Here is a 23,223-nt window from a genome sequence, read left to right as displayed (position 1 = left end):
GTTTGAATAGATGAACGGTTCAATCTCCACCAGTACTTCTTTAGAATAAAGGTGCAAAGGATTTTTTGCCCAGGTGATTGTTAGATGGCCCTGTTACTTTCTCCCAGTCTTCAACCTGCTTACAGAAACAGCCTTTCTTCATATTGGGATGTTACTTACTGGTTTAGAAAATAGAATAACTTGTACACGCTTTGAATTTTGCTTAATTCCTTCAGTAGTGCCCGTGCCTTGCTGTTTTAAGTATGCATCTTAAACTGCACATCCCGTAGAACGACCTATGTATTCTAGCTTACTAGTGTTTTCCTCCCGTCTTTGTTTTCTGTCCCCTAACTAACGCTTTTTTCATACTGTCCTGGGTGCTTATAAAACTTCGTATCTTCCAGACTTTCTTGTAATACCTTTAACTTCCAGTACATAGCACAACACTGCAGTGTACGTCTGTGCTAATTTAACAAGGCTGATTTTATTTTTTGTTTGAACCTTGGCATTCTTTCAAAGGTGATTTCAGGGAATAGTTCACCTGATAGCTGTCCTGTAGCTACAGGACTCTTCAGGAGATGGGAATGACTGTAAGACATTTGTTATTAAAAGCCATTTAGCTAAACCTACCCAAAATAAGCGATGCTTTTCTTGCATATCAGTTAAGTGTACGGTAGTGCTGGTGATTGTTTCAGTTATGAGAATTGAGAATCATGCAGTGAATTGGGAATATGACATACTTTGATCCACCTGATTTTGATCCTTTATTGTGCTGCTAACGAGTATTCACAGAGCTATGGATCATACTGGAGAAAAGTGCTACTATGCGTTTCCTTCCATAGTCAACTTTATGTGTGTTTTCTGCTAAGTAACACTGATAGTAGGTATGTGCTCCTGTTTAAAAAACTAATGCAATATTGAGTTGAAAAGCCAGAAATTGCGTCCACCTGCCTAGTTAGTCTTATGCCACTCACTGTTCAGGAAGCTTTTTTCATGAATTTGCAGGTAAGACATCAGACTTGTATCATTTTTATGTTAGGTTCCGAAAGTTTTCTTAAAATCATTCTGTCCTGTATATATGCATTCAAGTTTAATACTACTTGGTAGAGTGAACTATGAGCTATCAGCAGTACTGTTACTACTTTTAGCAGGTCTTATAAATGAGAATGAGAATTCTAAAGAAGCACCTGGATTCTGGGTTTGTTGCGATTATTACTTTATTGTATGTGGTTCACAGTCTCTCTAAATAATTCTTTATAATGGTTTGTTGCATTCATGCATATTATATTGAGATTTTGAGCAGAAACTGCCTATGAAATGATATTTGTGTATTTCTTTGAAATGGTTTTTAGCTCCTCCATATTGTTATGCTGCTGCATAAAATGATGTTTTGCCTGTCTAGCTTTCAAGAGGGCTTCAGGATTTTTTAGCTGTAATACTTGTTCCAACAGCCGCCTGTTTTTCTTCCTAAGAAGGACTTGTTGCTGTCAGGAGTTAAGCTCTTGCTGCAGAGATATTTTCCTTAAACTCTGCAAAGAACTGTTGTTTATTTGTACTTTGGCTCTAGTCCAGTCTTCTTCCGTGCATGCTGGTAGGGTTTGTGTATTGAGAAGAGTTCCTACAATGCTCTCTTGTCCATCTAGACTTTAATCTAGACAGGTTTTTTTTTCTGTCCTTAACAGGATTTGGGTTAACTGAGTCCTGAAGGGTCTTGGTTCAAAGCTTCTGTATGTGTTCTCTAGCATAGAAAACATTACCATGACTCATCTATTTTCTTTGAATTTTTGTTTTCACTCCTACATTTTACTCATAGATAACATTTTTTTCCCAGTGTTTCCAGCTGTGCTTATATGTGGATCCTAAATGCAAGAGCACAGTTGGTTTTTATCTATGTCCCTGTGCAGTGAGAAGTAGGATGGCAGATAACGTCGTATCATGTGGACTTGGGTGTCCCTAGGGTATCCAGTCAAACAATTCCACAACGTAAAACAGGCAGATCAAAGTTGCATATGTAGGTGAGTTTAAATGCCAAAATGCCAAAACAAAGTTTGCATATGTAAGCAAAGTTCTTACCTTAGCAAGTTTTGTGATCGTTGTGTATTTGAAAATTTGCATCCTACGGTGCGTTTCTATAAGCTTGTGTGGTATATACCGGAACATACAGGTATGAAGGTACTTATGGTACAAGATACCACAGGTTTTGTTAATGAATGTGATTTTTAATATTAAAGTTTCGGAGGATTTTGGATGAACAGTCTGTTACTTGGAAATAGTGATGTTTGTTGATATTTTTGCTTTGTTTCTTTATTTTATTTTTTCAGGAAGGAGGCTGCAGTGCAAATGTAGAAATCGCCAAGTATATTTCACTTTAATCATGTGGCAAGACCACTTATACGTCCGCTTTATACTGAATGTGGAAGCTGTCTTTCTGGTGGAGAAAAAGCCTTGTTTTCTGACGTTTGTTTAGCTTTCTTCAGGCAAGGGTGCTGACTTAAGTTTTGGGGTTTTTAATATTTTATGTAGATTACACATTGTAGTGCTTACAAAGGAAAGTAGATCAGTTAGATTTCTATATTTATAAGCATGCTTGGGACCATTTTATTGCAAATTTTTGACAGTGCCTTATGGTAACTTGTAGTGAGTTGAGGCGTTTCATCTTTGGGGTGTGTTTAACCCTGGCTATCTTGCTGGTGCTGTGAGGCATGTGTTAGTCCCACGTAAGCTTGTCAGAGTATGTTGACTCCTCCTGTCTGTTCCAGTGACTGGATACTACAGGACTGTAAAGAGTGATGGCAATTACTTTGATGACAAGTTTAGAGTGAAGGAGCTTTGGTCTTTGAAACTGATTTTGTGCTGACTCTTACAAGCTAGTACAAAGGTACAATCTAGTTACAAGTAATGTCACCCAATCAAAATATGTGCACTTTATAACCTTATGCAGAATGATTCATCCAGTCTCCTGTGGATTTTTCTTACTGGCATTGGCCTTTTCAGATTGGACCAGAACAGCGTGCTTTTTCCAGTAGCGATCAACACTGGATGTTAAGGAAGGTGAAAACCTCCACTCTGCTGCTTACTCCCCCTGTTTCCCAAGCGGAACAGGTGGAGGAAGGGCTAGTTAGGCAGCAATTGCATTCAGTGTTGTCTAACTGGAACCAGAAGGCGACAAATAATATAAACATAACAATTACGATTTCTAAATAATAAATACGTTTATATAATATCATGTGAAATAAGTGTTTAAATGATAAAATATTAGTAGTATAAACATAAACAATATTACAAATTCACCATCTCTGCAATACTGTATTATTATTATTATCTTTCCACTTAGGGAAGAGATGTTCTGCTTTCTATCTTTTTATGCATTTTGGTGCCTCCACATGTTATTGCAGCCCAGATTGTTTCATGGGTCAGAAAATTGTTCGCAATAGTCTAATTCCCTGTACTGCCTTTCCTAAAGTATAGCATTGACTAACAAATCGAGTTTTATTTTTTGGTTTTAATGATACGGGTTGCACTTAATTTGAGATGGTTGTTGTTAAAAAGAAGTGGTTTGCTGCATTCTCTAATTGGGGCTTTCCATGGTAAATCCAGTGCTGATGAGCTGTGTTGTCTGGTGTAATCTTTCTCTGACAGTTATGTAGAGAAATCTCTGCAGAGTGTGCCTTCGTAAAGAAACAGTCCAAATTACATCCTCCTCTTCATGAGGATGCATACTGTAGCTTTAGTAAGGAGCCCGAACCGCAGCTTATCTGTCCTTCTAGTGAACAGTTTGGAAAATAAGTTTTATGGCCTAGAAACATGTTGCTGTTGCAGCACAAACACATGGGCTCAGCCAAGCACTGGCTATCATAAGGGAATTAGTTTTCCTTCAGCAAAAGATTTTCAGAAAATCACTCCCTTCTAAAAGATGCCTGTGCCTTCTTTCTTTCTTGATCATTATTGACCACTGATGGAGTTGGCAGTATTCTGCCTGTATTTGTGTTGAAAGTTGTTTAAAATTTTTGTTTTGGATTGCTGACAATTTTATCTGGTTATGGATTTCAGCTTCAACTAGCTCCAGCCCCTAGCTACATATATTCCCTCTCTGGTTTTACAGATTTCTGTATTTTATCCCTCTCAGTCATGTCATCTTCAGGCTGAAGATTCATGGTCTGCTTTGTTATTTGAATGGAATTGGTTCCGTAATCAATCATTCTTGCTGTCTTCTGTATCTCTTCCACTTCTAATGTATTCTAGAGAAAAGGGTACCAAAAATCAATGTAATATTCAAAATACAGATGTACCACAGAATTTTAGTGTCTAAGATATTGTGTTACGTTCTCTCCTCGTTTCCTAGTATCCCAGTATATTACATATGTTGGGCTCATTTTGGTATTGTCCTTCTATTGCTTTTAGGATTGGTCTGTTGTGCTCTGTAGTGATGCATGGAAGCACGACAGCAATCTCTTTGTAACTATTGCACTTTCTTCTTTTTCCCTCTAAACAAAGCATGGAGATACTCTTCAACTATGAGAACATCCTACACATGATGCCATACAATGCTGCTAGACTGTGCTTACAGCTGGGACAGCAGGCCAGGTAGCATCCTCTGGGTATCGCTAGTGCAAATGAAGTATGTGGTATGGATATCCATATGCCCTACACCACTACGGTATGAGCATGTGAGCTCTACCTTGGTAGGATAATCAGACAATCAAACTAAGAAATTCAAGGTTGTAATGCAGTACCTGCTTTTATTTACAAAACTGGCACTGAAATATGGAAGCTCTTGTATTTTGTGGTTCTGTTTAGCACATCGCTACCCCAAAACGGCAGCAATACTCGTGCCAGGAACTAGTTATCTAGAACAAAATGTTTACTGGAAAATTGTTTATCCATTCCTATAGCTTGATCCTTTGCTCAGTGTCTTCCATCCAGTGTTCAAGTGAAATTCTTAAAAGGCAGTCATAATCAGTAATTTAAAACATTAAATATATTTCTATAAAAATATTCTGCTGTAGTATTTACACATATTTCTTAAAGGTGATTTACTTGTAAAGAAAATGCCTTTTTTTTGTTTCCACCCAAGGTTTGGGGGGGGGGGGGTGGTGTAGGAAATGTGTATTGCATTCAACCTCCAGAATATGCAGGACCTCAGGATTTGAGTAGGTTGCAGCTGTCTTCACCCACAGTATTTGGAAATAACTAATGAGATCAGAAGTCTACAGCTGGTGGCAAGCACTGTAAATTGTGCACTCTCTGCTCGCCTCCCCCATTGGTTTCCTGGAGGAGACAGGCTGCGAACAAAGCCAGCAGGCTGGTTTGCTCAGTGCTATTGCTCACATGCAGCAGTAATTGAGAGTTGGGGCTGTATACTGTGTGCTGAAGCTATCGTACATGAAGGAATATATTTGCTCTTTTTGATGTCTGTAAAAAGGACATGTGCTTTCTTCCAGTAAAATCATAAGTAAGTGGGTTTTTACTAAAATTCAGATGATAAATATTGCTGTTAGTCTTTCTGCAATTATAATAATTCGAGTGGACTTAAATGTAAGTGTTGCTGAATTTAAATGTTAATGTACAGTGCTTATGCTGATTCCTTAAATTGTCCCCGTGAGGTAGATAAAGTATTATCTTAGTACCTGTGGGAGCACCCTGCTAAAGTTGGCTAGCTATTATTTGGCTTCTTTAAATAAACATATTGTTTCAGTTTAGAGGGAGAAATAGAGGAAAATACTATTTTGTGAAAGTTCATAAAACATTGATTAGCAATGTGATTGAATGTCTTTTGACTCCCTTAGATGTTTCTAGGAAATATTTGCTTAATTCTTAAAGTATGTATTTGAATGCTTAATATGGAAGTTTATCTGAATACCTATTAATGCTTTCTAGATATATTAATTACAGAATGGCTGGGGGAAAAATCTGTTAAAAGGCTTCTTCAGCCTATTTTAATACATAGTGTAGGTAGGTACGTTCAAAGAACTGGGAACAGTGTGAAAAAATTGTGGAGAAGAAAGTATCAAAGGATAAGAGCTGATTTTCCGTTAATGAAGTCAGATTCCTCTGAGAGGACCTCCTGGATTTTCCAGTTCCATCTAGCTTGCAAAAAGTGCATTGTAAATGTCAAAATGGTTATGAAAGCATCAACAACTAATTTGTATAGCCTTGCTCTGTGGATTTGGAATTTCAGTCTAGAAGTAGCCTTCGTTCCTCCGTGCTAATGGAAGAATCTAGATTTGAAAACTGGCATGTTACACATGATGTTCAATCCTTCTGACAGCTGAAACAATAAATTCATATAATAGCTCCTCAATTGTATATGCACTGGTACCATCTGTTAAATTCAAGTTACATGAGTTAAACGTGACAAATAGGGAAACTGAGCTGTTTTGGGAGGGCTGAGGAAAGTTGGTTGGAATTCTTTCGTGAGCATTGTTTTTCCCAGGTTCGTTTGGGATTTTCCTGGAGAATAAATATGAAATCCCTTCAGAACAATGGGAGAGGGAAATACTTTTGCACAGTTCATAATTCATTAGTCACTAATTACCACAAGGTGCAACTGAAGCCAAGAATAGAAGTGGAGAGGAATACCCACTTATATGATCCTCTATAATAGAAGAGTTTATATCCTTTCCAGAAGAAAACCCCACAGAATAGGGAAGACCAAACTGTTTGCTGCTTGGATTGACAGCTCTGTCTTGGGTTATTTGCATCCTTCCATGAAGCGTCTGTTACTGGCCGCTAAGACAGAATATTAGATTAGAGTGGTCTCCTGTATAACTCCGTCTGACAACTCTTGCCCTATAATGTTACGGTGTTTGGGTTTATTTTACATGTGCTTATGTTCATGCCTTTGTCTGCAAGAATTTTAACTGAGTCGCCTAGGGAAAACCAGTTCTCCAAAACACACTGCTTCTGCAGCGGAGATGTAGTTAGATGATTTCACTATGCCTCAGAAGAAACTTCAATTTTTCAGTTTTAATACTCAAGAGAGCCATTTTTTAATTTACATCTGTCTTGCTGCTGCTAGTATTTAATTTTGAATATAGGAGGATGCATTAGAAAGGTGAAGGTTTAGTTTTAATTCATCTTAGAAGCAGTTTACAAATGTGATCCCTTGTAACAACTCTGATGCAGGAGTGGGGGCGAATGCCAGTGGCTACTTTTCTGGTGGTATTTCTTTCACTCTGTGTTCTGCAAATTTTGTCCTCATTGAAATTTGTTTTTAAAAATGAGACCTTAAACTCTGCTAAACTTTCTTGGGCTTTTCTGTAGCGCCCACCAAGCATTTGTTCTGCTTTAAAAGTAACTTAAACTTTCACAGTTCTCCTTGGCTGCATGGGTGTAATGGTATTCTTAGGTTGGTGTTTTTCATACATCGTGTAAACCTTACGTGTTCTCAGTTACCGAGGTCAGAGTTTTTAACCCTTTCCTAATTTCCAAAGTAGCATCTTCATCTAATAATCATTTTCATACCCCTCGTCAGTAAAATTAAGTAAATCCATATGTTGGAAGCATTTGTCATCTTTCAACTCTATTGATATTTGCTTTTTTCCCCACTGTATGTGACTTGGTAACCAGTGATGTCTGTTGTAAAGCAGTGCCACTCAGACTGCTGCCGTGTGCCTTCTCTGTGCTTAGCCTGGTGATGTGTCTCTCAGATTGAGATTTTGCAGTTTCTAATTTTGCAAGTTAGTTCACTTATGCCTTCTTCCCTTTCTGTTCTGCGTTCTCAGGAGTGGACATATGTTGCAGCTTGGATAATGTTAGCACACTAGTTTCTATATTCTTGCTTTCTCTTCCCCTCAAAAGTTTACAAAACCAATACAATAGTGCTTATGTCGCACAGCACGTAGCACACAAGAAAATTCTGACCTAGAAGGCAGCCCTGGCGTGCTGTCGTAGTACAAACAGATAATGGGTGCCACTGGTGATATGCGGTGAATGAGCGGGTGTGATGGAGTATTCAACACAAACTTAAGTCAGACTAACTCCACCCATCCTGCTCCAGACCACTCAGGAGAATCAATTTGGTAGTCTTGAACAGAAGCTTAATACAGTGGGATATTGAATCTGGGTTGGTTTTTTTTCTGACTCTCGGGGTTTTTTTATATTCTAGGACTACAAAGCTGATGAAGACCCTGCGCTATTCCAGTCGGTTAAGACGAAGAGAGGACCTTTGGGGCCAAATTGGAAGGTACTAAGAACTGATGTTACAACCTTATGAAGTCTTTATCAGCAGAAAAAAATAGTTCACGGTTCCTTAGAGACTAGCACTAGCAACGTTAGTCTTAAAACAGAGGGCAGAAATTCAATACTACTTCTCTTTTTTGTATTCAGTTAAAATTCCAAATGTGTTAGTAAGCAAACGTACTGTCTGCTGCTTGTTTAATATCACTACTAAACCCAAAACTATGCAAATTAAATTGGGTGAACGTTATCCTTACTCAAGACTGACACCTGAATATACACTATGATGAATTCCATGGAAGTCATCAGCCTGCTGTGGTAGCCACTGGAGGTGACTTAAAATGCAAAAAAATAGTTGGAAACTTCCTTATATTTAAATGGTTATAACTGGGTGTTTCTTAGAGCAGGGTAAGAGATAGTACATGTGTATGCTTTATTTAGAATTACCAAAAAACTAGTAGTAGATAGTGGCAACTAAACCTAAGCCTGTCTTCTCCTTGCCATGTTGAATAGCTAGGTATTTTTCACTTGTGTGGAGTGTATACAAAATGCACTTGAAAACCTCCAGTATTTCATCATAAATATTTTCCCTCAGTGAGATAATACACCTTGTTTGCATTTGTGCATGTGTGTGTATGTTCTTGAAATTTTCAGTCTGGCGTATGTAATCTGAGCTGATTTGGGAAATCAATTTTCCACATTCTTTGGTCCTTTACTGATTTTTCTAATAAGTATAGTCATCGTGCAGCCACGGAAAGATGACTTGACCAAAGCTTTATTTCAAGGTAAAGCCATCGGGCCTTTAACCAGGGCTGCAGTTACCCTAAGCCTTTATACTGGAAATTTTGTTCGAAGTTCATTATGCAGAATGCTTGCTTAACATCATCTCCTCTTCCACCCTCAAGTCTGACCAAAATTTAGCGTCCTAGATTTCCATGATGGATAAGTCTGTTTTAACGCGAGACGTTACATTCCGTGAAAGCTCTTCAGTATTAGTGTTACCTTTCTGCATGAACGCATTATTGAGTTATTCTTATGTGGCTGTCAATAAGACTGCAGTGTAAAAGCTTAGCACTTAGTCACATCCAGTATGAATTTGTTCTGCTTACATACTCAACTACAGGAAAGTCATGCTTGAGAACTGACTCCTTAGTAGGCAGCATAAGTACCGGTGCAGAATGAAGAAAGTTCTAAATACAGCATGTTTCTGCCCAAATACAGTGTGAAGGACTTGCTCTGAGATGTGTGAATTTTCTTCTAGTTCCTTAGTTTAGATGTCACCATTAGTTATTTTACCACTAGTTTTTGCAAAGCAGCAAGATAAGCATCAGATACTAGAGTAGGATGCATTGGACCAGCAAGCTCTTGGTCTCTAATTTCCTATCCTAAAACATGGTTGTGCAAGCAGAAAGTAGGCAGAAGATACACCACCCTTCTGCTATCAGAAGCTTGACCTGTGTCTTAAGTGTCAAATAACTGACCACCATGTCTGACAGAGCAGTGTCCCCATTTCCCACTACATAGTACCACACTTGTTCTCAGCTGGCCTGAGATCATAAATCGAAGCAGCCTGACATTCAAGGACTTAAGGTGTCTCTTGTCCCACTGTGGAATGAGGCTGTAGTTCCAGGGGCACGTTCGTGCAGCACTGACCATTTACTCCTCTACTTCCATATGTGCTGGTACAGTGGTTTTAATGCTGCGTGGCAATTAACCTAGGGGAAAAAAAATAGGGAACCAGGTTTTTGTGGAAGGATGGGAAACAATATGGCAACACAGGGAGCTGTAACAGGACCATTGAAAGTTTCAGTAGAGCTTCACTGGGCTACTGAAGCTGACACTTCACTGCCATTAAGCTGCATTACTAGAAGAAAAGCTTGCAAAGCTACCTCTTGGGTGCTCCACGTACTTCAGTTTGTCTTAATGAGAGCTGAGGGTGCAGTCGATGTATACCACGGACCTAATTGGTGCTGCCATAGCTGTTCCTAATGTCTTTTCAACATGATGAAAGTTCATCCTGTGATAGTCCAATTGTACAGACACAAAAATAACGTAACATTCCATCTGAACACCAGAAAACACTTTTTTACTGTGAGGGTGGTCAAACACTGGAACAGGTTGCCCAGAGAGGTTGTGGAGTCTCCATCCATGGGGATGCTCAAAACCTGACTGGACACAGTCCTGGCAACCTGCTGTAGGTGACCCTTCTTGAGCAGGGCTCCTGCACCCGGTGATCAGAGAAGGTCCCTTCCAACCTCAGCAATGCTGTGATTTTGCAATCTACACATATGTACGGAGTCTTAATTCTTCCCTTTGTGCGTCCAAAGACAGAAAATAGTTCTGCTTCAGAAAGTTTCTGAGCTTATAAGTAGCAGGAGATTGGTAGAGTTTCTGAGTGAATTATCAGTGTTTTCTTCCTTGGGTTATATTTTTACATAAGTTTCTGCCATTGGCTGCTGTCAAAATACTGAGCCAGGTAGACCTTTGGTCTGACTTGCGGGTTTGTCCTGGGCCCAAGCGTTAGCTGGAATCTCATGGAAAAATGAGTATATTGTGTTTTTTGAGATGATGATGAGGGGAGGTATGTATTCAAACTCCCATTACTGTAATACTCTTTCTACCTGGGCTAAGTATTCTTGCTAGCAGGGTAAAATTGTCACAGGGATTATTTTTGTAAACTGTGTTGAAAATGTGCATCCTGCCTTAGATGTTTGTTGTTCCTTCCTCCTCAGGAAGGAAGCAGGAGGCTGATGCAGGAATGGCTTGTTCGGGCCTGTATGACCCAAAGAAAGTGGGGAGTTACTGGTTTGTTCTTTAAAAACAGCTGTAAAATGAGGAGGAGAACTTTGAATGCCTGGAACTGGCGGCACTGAATTTGTATGTTCCATTTAGCTCTGTCCTTTTACTAATGTCTGCACATAGACTTGTGCTGTTTGGGAACACCAAACAACAGCAGCACTTTGTTTTTTGTTCGTGAATAGAACATCAGTCTTCTGAGGATAATTGGTTTTCATTTAAGTGCTCTCTGGTGATGAGTATTTGTGATAAAAATTCTGTGTTAAATAAATATGCATTATTCACCAAGATTTTTATATGTTAGATATATCTCGCAGTAAATCTTTTTACTGTGTGCATGACCAACAGGAGTTGTCCATTTCATGGTTAAAAGTAATGTAGCTTAAAAATGCTGTGAAGTATTTCTACTTAAAGTTTATTGCAGATAAGAAGCCCACAGATTTTTATTCTTCATATAGTAATTGCTTGTTATTCAAGCCAAGCACACAGAGGTTTTTTGTTTTGGGATTTTTTTTTTTTAAGCAGCTATCAGCTTCCTTTTTTTGGTTTGGGTTTTTTTTCTTCTGTATTTTTTCTTCCTCTTTTACAAGGCCTGGAGTAACCTAACATGCTTTGTTAAACTAAAAACATGATATGGTCTCTTGTATTATGTACATTTGACTGCATGAATTGTAGGACAATCACTGTGTATGATGTTACAGGTACTTCAAAATTCTTTGGATGTAGGAACTATAACAGAAACCTAGGAATTATAGGAAATGGTAGTGGGCGTCTCCTGAATTTCCCTCAGTTCATTCTTCTGGGGATCCTTCTTTTGCACGAGGGCCTTGAGCTGGAGCTGCTTCCAAGCAGCCTTTGAAGTGGAGCTATAGCTGGTCTTATGGCCACCTGTTGCCATTGATGATAAAGAAGTTCTCTCCCTGTTTTTCTCATAGTAGCAGTCAGAAGGTCTGCAATTCATTATGCAGAAATGAGTATGTAAATTATGCCCCACAGCCAGAAATTACCTCTGCACCTGAGTAAAGACATACCCTTCTGGCATTGTCCGCAGGAGAGGGACGTGAGGGAGAGAGGAAGAGGGGAGAGCAATGCCAGAAAAATTGCCAGAAAAAGCAATGCTTTTTCAACAAAAGCTTAAGTTTTATGCTTTTGTGAGAAGCAGACTTGAGGGATGGTTATGTGGGTTTTGTTATCTGAATCTTTCCTGGCGCATGTGTTTTCCACCATTGTACTGAGCAACTCCGATTATAATTGCCTTTGCGCAATAGACCCAAAAGTAAAAAATTATTTGATGCTAGTTATTGTAATCAAGCTTCATTGTTCTTTCAAAACATCAGAAGGTATATTGCGGTGGAAATCTCAAAAATGAAATCCATGTTAAGACTAAGATTTGTAGTATATGTTTGCAGCATGGCTGGAATTGTCTTACAGATTTAACCTGATTGTTAATTCCTATTACCCTGTGTTCAGAGTACAGTGCTAAGTATTTACTAACACTTAGAATTCTAAATATTATTGTAATTCTTAGTAACATTTAGAATTATAATTTATAAAATAATGTACTATAAATTAATACTATAATTGAAAATTATAACTTAGAATTTTACTTTCTAATAATTCTATTAAATTAATTTGAAAATTAATTAAAAATTCCTTCCCATTATCCATAAACAGAAAGAGCTAGCAACTGATGAAGAGTGTCCTAAAATGTGTGCTTACAAGTTGGTGACTATCAAATTTAAATGGTGGGGACTGCAGAACAAAGTTGAAAACTTTATACAAAAGGTAAGTGCTTCTCCCTTGCTGGGGCCTTGCTGGGGAGGTGGGATTGGAGGTGGGCAGGTAGGTAGGCCGGGTGGTTCTGTGTTGATGTGGGTTTTTTTGAGGAGAAACAGTGATGAAGTTTCCTGTTGCTTATAGTCAAGCAATTTCTGTTTATTTCTTCAGCAAGTACAATGATTTGTGTCTTGATCTACTAGCAGTGGTGTTCCATTGGTGGTACAAGAATAACTTTCTAAGTTAAAAAAGCAAAAGTATAAGCAAAGAGTCTGTGCCATGTAGGTGTAACACTTGATTTTGTAAGCAGCAACACTTGCCAGGAAGAGAGTTCTTTGATTCCTTTTTTTTTTTTCCTCAGGAGTTGAAAGTTGCATAAAACGTGCTGGTGTTTCTCTAGTATTTTATCTTCTAGTTTTCTTATGAAACCGTTCTTGTGTTTCTGCTAATTCTAAAGTATTTGGGGTTTTTTTTTAATTGAACGCCTGCAAAACCAGATATGATGCAGGTAGAATACAGTGCACTAGGATTTAGTTGGCAATTATGGTGTTTTGTCAAATTATGTTTGCATCTTATTTCGTTACTGCTGTATCATCAGAATATGAATTGTAAAATATTTTTTAAAGTATGACTAAATATTTAGAATGTAAACTTATGTGTAGGCAAAGTGTTTAATCTAGACCATCATGCCAGTTCTCTGTAATCCAGAGAAAATGTGCTGTAACAGTGAGTTAACCAAAACATGATATTCTAGTAGCAATTGGGCATGGTGTTTCCTCGCAGACAACCAGTGCCAGACCTTTTTCATTGTGGTAACCGGGGCTCTTAGCTCTGAGCAGACCATACAGCTAGCTGCTTTAAATGCTAATGAATTTCAATAAACATGATAGCAAAAGAGAAAAGCTTCAAACAATAGTAATTGAAAATGAGATGGAGAGGTAGTTTGTGATGGCCACAGTACAGAGTAAGGGTAAGGAGACATTGGAGACTTTTTAGTGTGGTGGTGGTGGTTTTGGGAAGGAGTTGCCCATCACACATTTCAAACTGAACACTGTTAGGGAATAAGCTGAGCAGAAGAGCCAAGACTGATTCTGTGGTCTAATGAGGAGTATTTGAAGATAGGACTTTTTTTTTTTTTTTTTTTTACCCTGCTTTACCTGAAGCTGATTCTTTAGAGGAAGTTATCTCTGTCTGCTAGTTGTCAAGAACCGTATGTTAGATTTGATCAGCATTGTTTCTGAGGACAGTCAGGAGCTTGAGCAATGAAAAATCTGGGAGCAGATGAACAAGACGTGAACTTCAGGTGGCAACCTGGGTAACTGAATACATGCGGAAGTCTGAGTTTTAGTAGTAAAATAGATTTCTGTGTTGCATATACATGACTACTTTTATCAGATCAGTCGGAAGCAATACTGGTAATTTTGCAAATTGAATGGTTTATATGATGCATCTTTCATCATCCAAGTCACCATTATAAAAGCTGAGATTCCAGGGCACTAGACATGGACTGAGCTGGCAAGCTGCAGTTCTTCAACATAACACAGTGGGGTTTTGGGGCTGGTAGCTATTTTGAAACGTGAAACCTACCAATTTACGTAGAAGAGGTACAGTGAAAATATTCTTACTGTGATTGATTCAGAACACAGATATGCGTACTGTAATGAAAGGGCTGTGGAATCCTTAGCTTGAATATTTGTACTCTCAAGGTTTTTGTACCTTTGAAATTGCATGTCAGATATTACTGGGATGCTGATTTGGTACAAATTGCAAGCATGCCATCTTTGGAGTCAGAAGTACTTCCCTTTTTGCTTCATTCTGGCTTTAGGAATTGGCCATTCTTGTTTTTTAATAGCAAGCACAGAACCTATGACAGTTCTGTTGTAGTTTTTTTTATACAGTTCATGCTAAATATTCTAGCTGTTGTGATGCTACGTTTACTCTGTCTAGTGCTCTCTTGGAGCTAGAACAGATTTTAAAATGTTATTTCAGCATTTTCAAGTAACATGAATTGCTGAATTTTCTTGAAACTTTTTTTTCATAGTGAAATTTGTTAATTTTTTCCATGTTAAAGCATGTGAGAAATGAGATGACTTTAAATTGGATCGAGGAATGTGAGGGGGCTGAACCTGTAGCAATGTGAAACAGCATGCACCTAAAGATTATAACTTTTCAAACTGAACAGCTGCAATCACTTCACCAGTCTTTGGCCTATTATTTAATGTTTGTTTATCTTCTTAAAGCAAGAAAAAAGGATATTTACCAACTTTCATCGCCAGTTGTTCTGTTGGATTGACAAGTGGATTGATCTGACTATGGAAGACATTAGGAGAATGGAGGATGAAACCCAAAAGGAGCTGGAAGCGGTAAGAATGCTTTTTTTAAGGTTGATGTTTGTGTGCTATCTACCTGTAGCTGTACTACTTACCTGTTCGGGAATTGACGCAAGTTATGTTGTGTCCATCCCCTTGTGTGTGTTTGGGCAATTACTGATGAACATTACAGCCCCTTTAGTGATTCTCCTGTGCAGACCCATGCACTTCAAGCTTCTGCATACTGTGTTGCGTCAAGCTGGAAGTGGCTGTAAGGTAAATATTTCTGATGTCACTTAATCCAGAATGTCTGCCCTGACCACCTCTTTATTTATGGTACCATACCCATTGCACAAAGTCCCATTCAGTCCCTTTTTACCACTTGTCAGTTAGAATTCAGAGCTGTCATCTTGCTTTTCCATCATGTGTCTTGCTTTGTTTCATTTCTAATCATCATTAGATCTGATTACTTTTTCTCTCAAATATGTCTTCAAGCAAGCTTGAATATGTCACATGACAGCTGTTCTGCTCATCCTGATTAGCACACCGAAACGGAGACTTTTACTTGCAAAAAGGAAGTCAGTAAAATTAACAGGCTTGAGATGGTGTCCATTTTCATGCTTTAGTGGCTGTGAGGACCAAATACATATAGCCTGATCTGTCTTTGAACTGGTGTCTAGAAGGAAACTCATCCATAGGGCACTTTACTCTTTCCTTTAAGAGGTAGAGGAGAGTCACAGGCTAGGCAGGAAGCCTTCTTCTGTAGTGTCTTTCCAGAGCATGACCTTTGGCATGAACCTTACTCATTTTAAATCCTGCTGGTTTTTTAAGTTCTTGCAGTCTTTGGATTTGCGGTTCTATTTCCTTCCTGTTTTGCCAATTGCTTTATGCCCCAAACCCATTCAGCTTGTCACTTTCCTTCCATTGTCTTGGTTCTTTCAAGACACGATGTGTCTTCAGCTATAACTCACTTTTTGCATGGTTTAACTCATTTCAGCTGCCAGACATCTTTAAACAGATTGCCTGGTGCTTTAGACCTACTGTCAACAGTGGTTCTGAAGTGCATTTTGTGGTTTGTGCCCAGCACATCTTTTAGTATCAAAACTAGCTGCAACTCCTCCATCCCCACTTGTTATGCTCTCCGTGTTTGGACTTTATGAACTGTATGGAGCCATCTTGCATTGTGTAGAGATGTTTTCCGGATTTGAAAGAAGTATTTCTTCACTGTCCTGTGTGTTAATAGGCAGATGTTCTGAGCTGGTAAAACCAAACTTTGTTTTCAGATAAGCTGAGGGGATTGTCTGCTTTGGCAGTTCCCAGAACATGCTTTGGAAAAGAATGATGTTTGTTCACTCTTGCAAACATTGTAGTCTCTCATTGGCATTTGGATATTTTTGATTATGGCAGGTGTTCTCTCAAATCACGTGGATTTCTTCTTGAATTCTACTTTATGCCAGAACCTATTCCTAGAGCCACCTATTCCTAGGTATCTGTGAAGGAGGAAGAGTAACCACTTTCTTCTCCGTAACTGATTTTTGTCAGAAGGGTTCCCTTTTGCACACCCATAGTTCTTTATTTGGAATGAAATGGACTTCATGCAATTTCTCTGAGAAAGGATAGTAGCAGTGTGAGGAGTGCATACAAGGTATGTGTTGGAGAGAGTAAGCAGCACTTGACACATCTGTGTGCATGAGAAAATTTCCCTTTTGTGTCTCTGTGGACTGTGGATGTTTGTCTTGTAGAGAAAGTTCTGTTTCACATTTCTCACTGGTAAGTAACTTCTTCTAAATACTTCTTGCAAAATATTTGCTGCTTTTTAGTTCTTAAGTAAAAACCAGATCACATGTTTCTGGGTGTAACATTTATCCTCATTCTTAAATATCAAATGTATTTATTTACTAATTTCTTGTTTTGCAAAGCAATGCCAATAGTTTATTTCAAATAGCTTGTTGTGTAAGACGTTAGCATCAGGAACTTTAGTGTATTACTTGTGAAAAACTGACTTTTTCAACAAGAGAAGTGTATTGATTAGTAACACTAACACAGCTTTTCTATGTGTATTGTGAAATATGAGAGGAGTGGGGACCTACGGTTAAAATATTTTGGTTTTTCTCAGCTGTTACAATAGGGCTATCTACAAACACCTATAAATGATGCAATTTCAAGGTTTTTGTGGTGAACTGCATTATTGGAGAATAACCTAAAGGCAAAAGTGTCACTGCCAAATAAAATATGAATGGTAATTTTATCCCAAATAATTTGTTTTTATGTTTCATAGTCAACTACTTCATCCATTGTGCTAAACAGTAATTTTCATTAAATCCCAAGTATACCACAAAACCTTTGTTTTATGGCCAGGACCACTGGGAAGCGAGCGCTTAGTGATAAGGTGCTTAATAAGAACAAGGATATCTTCATGTTTCCATCCCTGCAGAGTAGCAGTCTGCTTTTTTGACAGTGTTGCGCTATGCAGTTCTATGATGCTTAAAAACAAACAACTGCAGAAAGCAAGCCGAATAATATTGGCAGCATTACATGTTCTTACATACATTGCTTTCTGTTGCTATTCCCTTTCTCATTAACACCCTTTCTTCTTCCTGGTTTGAGATAATCTTTCTCTTCAGATTCTGTGCCCATCTTGGTTCTTCCGTTGGTCCTGTTCTTCATCTTAAGTCGATTTGTATAGTCAGGATCTCTGCTTTTGTTACTTTTTTGTTACTCTCTGAATACTCATCAGTGTTCTTCCAGAGTCTCTCTATTCCAGCCCATCCTTTTCTCACTGTTTTTCTTTATCTTTCACTTAGTGGTTTATGTATCTGACTCCTGGAGATGAGGAGCACCTGTGCTTCATTAAATACACATCAGCTAATCAGTGCATAGTAGAAAAGCATCTGACCCTGCCAAAGCGCTGTGACTGACCTAGCTCATGTCTTTGCGAGGGTAGAAATGCCACATTGGGTATTTTGGGCAGTGCGGCTCCATGCTGAAGCATCATGGGCTGTTGAAAATCTAAGAAGCATCGTTTACAGCTGCTGTACGGTTCCCAGCCTTCCCCACCGAAAAGAAACTCTGTATACCCCGTCTCCAAAAAAATCTCAGCTGTAGCCGAGGCTGGTTCTGGTCCTGGCCAGGGAAAAGTAGTCCTGGTCACGTAGATCGTTACTTCTCTCTTACTAACCAACAGCGCGATAGGTTCTTTATGTGGTAGCTCACGGTTTTATTTTACGTTTAGATGCGTAAGAAGGGTTCCGTTCGAGGCACTTTGGCTGCTGACGTCTAGAGGAGTTCTCTGTAGGTTCTGAGGCAAATCAAGCTGTGTAAGTCAACTGCTGGATGGAAAAGGAGAAAAGTGATTCATGTTCTGATGGATGGGAATTGCTGGCAGAAATCATCTAAATGGACGTATATCCAGATAACACTCCTGGGCCTTACCTCCCTCCTGTGTGATAACCTTCTGGTGGTCAACAGTTGGAGATGACCCTTGGTGTCCAGGGTACATAAGAGACCTTCTCCACAGACGGGCACTGTAACAGGCTGGGCAGGTGCTCGGTCCGGTGGCAGAATGCCTGAGGCGTTGGCCACGTAACCTGGTTCTTTGTGCTTATCTAATACAGAAACCCAAAGCGTGTGACCTGTTGTCATCACTGTGCTGGCCCTGAGCGCTGAAGCCTGCCAGTAGTCTTTTGGGCACAAATCGGAAAAGTCAATGAGCATCATTTTGCTACACACTCAGTAGCAAAGTGATATGTGGACTTAGCCCACATAATTTAGGGAAACTGTGGACTGTCATCTTCAAAGCGCGTTAAGTTCTTGAAATCCAGTTCCACGCAGATATTTATAAATACTAAATCGTGTTAAAACTGTTACTGCGGGAAACGGGTTGTCCAAGAGGTGCAAGCTTTGGAGTATTTGCATCCAGTACTTTAATGTTGGTGTTTCCCGCTGTGACTGTTTTAATGCTGCAGATGGGGTCCCCAGCCAAAGCAGCGTTAAAATCCTGCTGATTAGTGTGAGGCTCCTCAGAGACTGGAGCTGCTGTCCGCCAGCGGGGACAGCACCCAAATTAAGATTCCCTAACAAGTCCTGCGTTGCTTTGGTATGATTTGCTCAGTCCTGGTGATGTTTTAACTGCCCTGCCCTGTTTTTCTTGGAGATTAATGAAACTGCCTATTTGGAACTTACTGTTTGAGGAAACTATTAATGCTTAATTGTATATTTTCTTTCTCCACAGTTACGTAATCAAGGCCAAGTCAGAGGAACAAGTGCTGCCAATGATGAATGATGATGGACTTAACCATCACATGCAGTGTTGATATACAAATGTGTGTGTGGATGCATGATTATTTGTATATAATTATATATACGCACATGCATACTGAAGGAGGTTGTTACAGTGTCTCCAGGGTACTATACCTGTCCTCAGCAAAGATTCAAAGGAAACTGCTTTCATTATGTATACCTGAAGCAAATAAAAATCAACTGAGTAGTGTCATTTAAAGGATGAATTAACTGCAGAATTATGCTAACTGATATGTTTCATGAATGTCAATACTGGACCAATTTATTCCCTACTTGTTTTTTTCTGTCTTGAGTCACTCTGCTATAACTTGCCCATATCTCATTGTAAAGAAACAGATTCAAATAAGTTAATCTCAGTTTTGTGTATTCCCTATGTGATTATTTTTGGAATAGGAACAATGAATGTATTTATAGCTATTTATTTCTGGATTGTCATTATCCTATAGTCAAATCAGAAAAAAATTTCTATTAGTGGAAATTGGAAGACTTTTACTGTTGAATAAGTTTAACCCAAACTTTACCCTTTCACTGATTTAGAAGAAAAAAAAAATCATGTTTTATTGGACTTTTGTACATTGAAATCTTAATGTTTTTTCTTCATTAAAATTGGCAAGATTAAGGAAAAATGGCTTGTGATTTATAAAATAATTGCAACTTGAAATTTTCCAGAAGCTGGCTTTTTAGACAAAGATACTGACAATACTTGTAGAATATTTCAAATATATCTTAGGCCGTGCAGTGAAAGTGAAGGGGGATGATAGCTCTTCCCTGAAGTAATACTTCCTGTTAATGAAATCGCTATTTTCCAGAGTTTCACTTTGGAAGCTATGCAAATGGTATTGATTTCACACACATTACGCAATGGAATATAATTGTGATTTTAGCTCTTTTCATGTTGAAAATACACTTTAAAAGAGATGTATACTTTCAGATATGATGAAAGTTTAAATTGTAGCATCTGACATATTTCTCTGATACTTGTTAGGAGTAGACACATAAAAGAAAAGATGGTATAATAAAGACCTCCTGTAGATAACTCTCAAATACAGAAAATGTCTTCAGCATTTTTTAAGGAAATATTCAGAGCATATCATAGATATATATTATCAAAATGCTTGCTAGATCAGAAACAAATTATTTTAAAAACACTAGTTTAGATAAAGTTCTATTAATGCCTGGTTTCCTCCCAGCATCCCCAGAAACTTCGGTGGGGCAAACCTTGCTTAAGCTTCCATCTTCATAATCTCACATACGTCCAAGTATTTTGGAATCATTTTGGACCTACTTTGCTTACAAAAGGAGTGATCTCATTTCCATTACGGGCAGTGACAAAAATTTCCTAAGCTTCCAGGGCGGGCCAAGTCTGCCGAACGACTTGCCCTGCCGGGGCGCCTGTCCGCTGCGAGTACCAGGCACCGACGCGTCTGCCGCGGTGTCGGCATTTGTACCTCTCTCCTGTGTAATTCCACCCTCCTACCCCCTGTGCTGCAAAAATTCTTTTTTTTTCCCTTTCTGGATTAGCAGTTAAATGGTATTTGTCCTCTGTTCCATCAGGAGGTTGGTTTTGTAAGTATACATAGAGACATGCGCACACATACACACATGCACATGATTTTAAAAGTGTTTACAGCCAGGAGGGCTGCTGCACACCTGGGAACCCAAGGGCTCAGTTCTCTCTTAAGTGCTGGAATACGAGTCCCGCTGTCATTGATGTGAGTCATAATGCAAACTGAGGGAAAGGGACCCTACAACTTTCATGTTTTTGGACTAGTGAAAATTCGAGAGAATCTTGTAGTGAATGTAAAATGTTTAGTTTACTTTGGCAGTCTCTGGTGTGACCTACAGTAAAACAGTCAATGAAATTTAATTAAATAAATTTGATCATAAAATGCTCTGTCTCTTGTCTTAGGTAATAGTATTTGCAGTTTGCTAATGAGCTGGCATTTAGTTTTATTGAGCTGTACGAGAAGGTTGGAAGTCCTCTAAGGCTGCGTTGCAGTGGTTGTGAGCTCAAACCTGTGTTTGAATGTTAGTAGCCATCGGGGGGAGGGAAGGGCTTGTTTGGATTTTCGTTTAGGATTTCAGGCTGAGCAACACATACTTAGCTGGAACCTTGCCACTATCCCGAGTGGGGATGTTGGGTATTATGACTGCCTGCCTTAACATACCAAGCTGACGATTTTGCAGACCCTTGCGTTTGCTCTCGGTCTGCAGTGGCTCTCTGGTCTGTGGCTGTCTTCATGTGTTACAGCTGCTGCTAATTCTGCACCTTGCCTGTGCGAGGAAAGGATCGCCCCGCCGTGCAGAGAAGACGGGGTGGTGTAAGGAGGAGGCTGCAGCACTGCCAGGCTGGCATTAGGGGGTGGAGGCGTGGAAGTCACCTTGCCCGGTGCAGAGACTGGTTTCCAAAAGCGTGGCTCCTTCAGACTGAAGTAGAACAACTGCTCTTGCAGAACACCTGAGGAAGTGGTGTGTAAATTTGCGGGTCTCTTGGCAAGGGTGTCTGAGAAGCCTTTTAAGCTGGGGTAAGATTTTTCGAGTATAGAATATGTATGTGTGGGGTGTGGCGGAACAGCTGGGCAATCACAGGCCCGTTTAGTCTGGTGTCAGTGATACGCAAAGCTTCAGAACAGACTTCTGGAGAAATAATTAGAAGTGGAGTAGGTAATACAAAATTAACAGAGGCAGTTGCAAGTAGGTTGCACCAGATGATTGTGTTATGTCCCGGAGCACTTGCGGTGGTCCTCAAGAATAAAGAGATGTATTAGACTGGGAGAGATGAAGCTGCTCAGAGCACCTTCAGAGGTGGAGTTTTGACGGGAGGAGGGGGTTGGGGATGGTGGGTGCCTCTTGAGCAGTGCACGGTGCCGGGGGTGCTGATGAGGGCGGTGGCGTCCCTCCCCAGCTGGTCCCATCCTCTCTGCCCTCATTGCTCTCACCTGCCTGGCCAGAGCTGCACAGGGGGCTCGCAGGTGCCTTTGCTTTGCAGACCGGTGGCTTCCAGCCCTGTGCGGGGAGGGCAGCCGAGGGGGCAGAGGCAGCCGCTTGAGTCGAGAGGGGCTTGCGGAGGAGTTCGTGTTTCTGCACAGCGGTGCTGGCCTTTCCTGGCTGTGTCACTGATCAGATGCGTCTCCTGGTAAGTTAGCTGGCCTCAAGAGGAGGAGCAGGAGCTCGTTAATGCTGATTAAAACCATTGTCCCACAGGATGAGAAATCTGGAAATGGACCATGGGCTGCCAATCTGCTGAAGCTGCTGGATTGCAGAAAGCATTTGTGATTTTTAAAAGTTTTTTAAAAAATACATAGTCATTGTTAGGTAGTGTGGGGTCCTCTCGCTCTCTGATCAGGCCCCAGTAAGTGCTGCAAGAGCTGCAGGTGGAACAAGAAGAGACTTTGTGCTCGGTACGTACCGGACAAAAGCTTGCCTCTCCGTGCCGCATTAGAAGCCGGGTCTGGCTTCCTCTCCCTGGCTTCAACTTTCTTATAATGGAGCATGCTGGTAACAACCTAGTCTTTACTTCAGGTATTTAAAAATAACCTAACTGCTGGAGTGAGGAAGAGGTGATCAGAATTGTGGCAGGAAAAATATTCTTTTCAGTCATATAAGTGATAAGTTACAGAAAGGCTTGAGAGTAATGGCTGCTTACTGCAAGGCATCTTTGCAGGTTTTACAAACGACAGTGTGACTTTTCCTCTCGGGTCCCAGTTTTCAGCATTTCCTGATGAAAGCTTGAGTTAAACTGGCACCTGTGTTGCTGCTTGGAATTGTCTGCAACAAGGCTTTACTCTTGTTCCCCCTCCCCTCTTCTCAGCACTTAGCTCACACATGAGCTATTGCTGACGAGGTAGCTGGCACTGGGTTTACTGCCTGCCCCTGCTGACCGGCT

The 23,223-nt window shown here is 39.8% G+C and overlaps 1 protein-coding gene across 1 annotated transcript in view; it reads left to right on the top strand.

Annotated features, from left to right (window-relative positions):
* The window catches only part of PITPNB (phosphatidylinositol transfer protein, beta), a 35,477-nt gene extending 15,514 nt beyond the window's left edge, over nt 1-19,963 (top strand). Inside the window, exons 9-12 of the mRNA XM_009330828.1 lie at nt 8,087-8,164; nt 12,628-12,738; nt 14,970-15,092; nt 19,270-19,963. Of these exons, the coding sequence (XP_009329103.1) occupies nt 8,087-8,164; nt 12,628-12,738; nt 14,970-15,092; nt 19,270-19,320 (363 nt within the window). The 3' untranslated portion in view covers nt 19,321-19,963. The remainder of the gene's footprint in view (nt 1-8,086; nt 8,165-12,627; nt 12,739-14,969; nt 15,093-19,269) is intronic.
* Nucleotides 19,964-23,223: the final 3,260 nt, after the last annotated feature.

The sequence above is a fragment of the Pygoscelis adeliae genome, unplaced genomic scaffold, assembly GCF_000699105.1.
Source record: "Pygoscelis adeliae isolate BGI_AS28 unplaced genomic scaffold, ASM69910v1 Scaffold358, whole genome shotgun sequence".
In the NCBI taxonomy this organism is placed as follows: domain Eukaryota; kingdom Metazoa; phylum Chordata; class Aves; order Sphenisciformes; family Spheniscidae; genus Pygoscelis; species Pygoscelis adeliae.
Note: the sequence above shows the minus strand (reverse complement) of the source record. Positions and strands in the feature narration are given on the sequence as shown.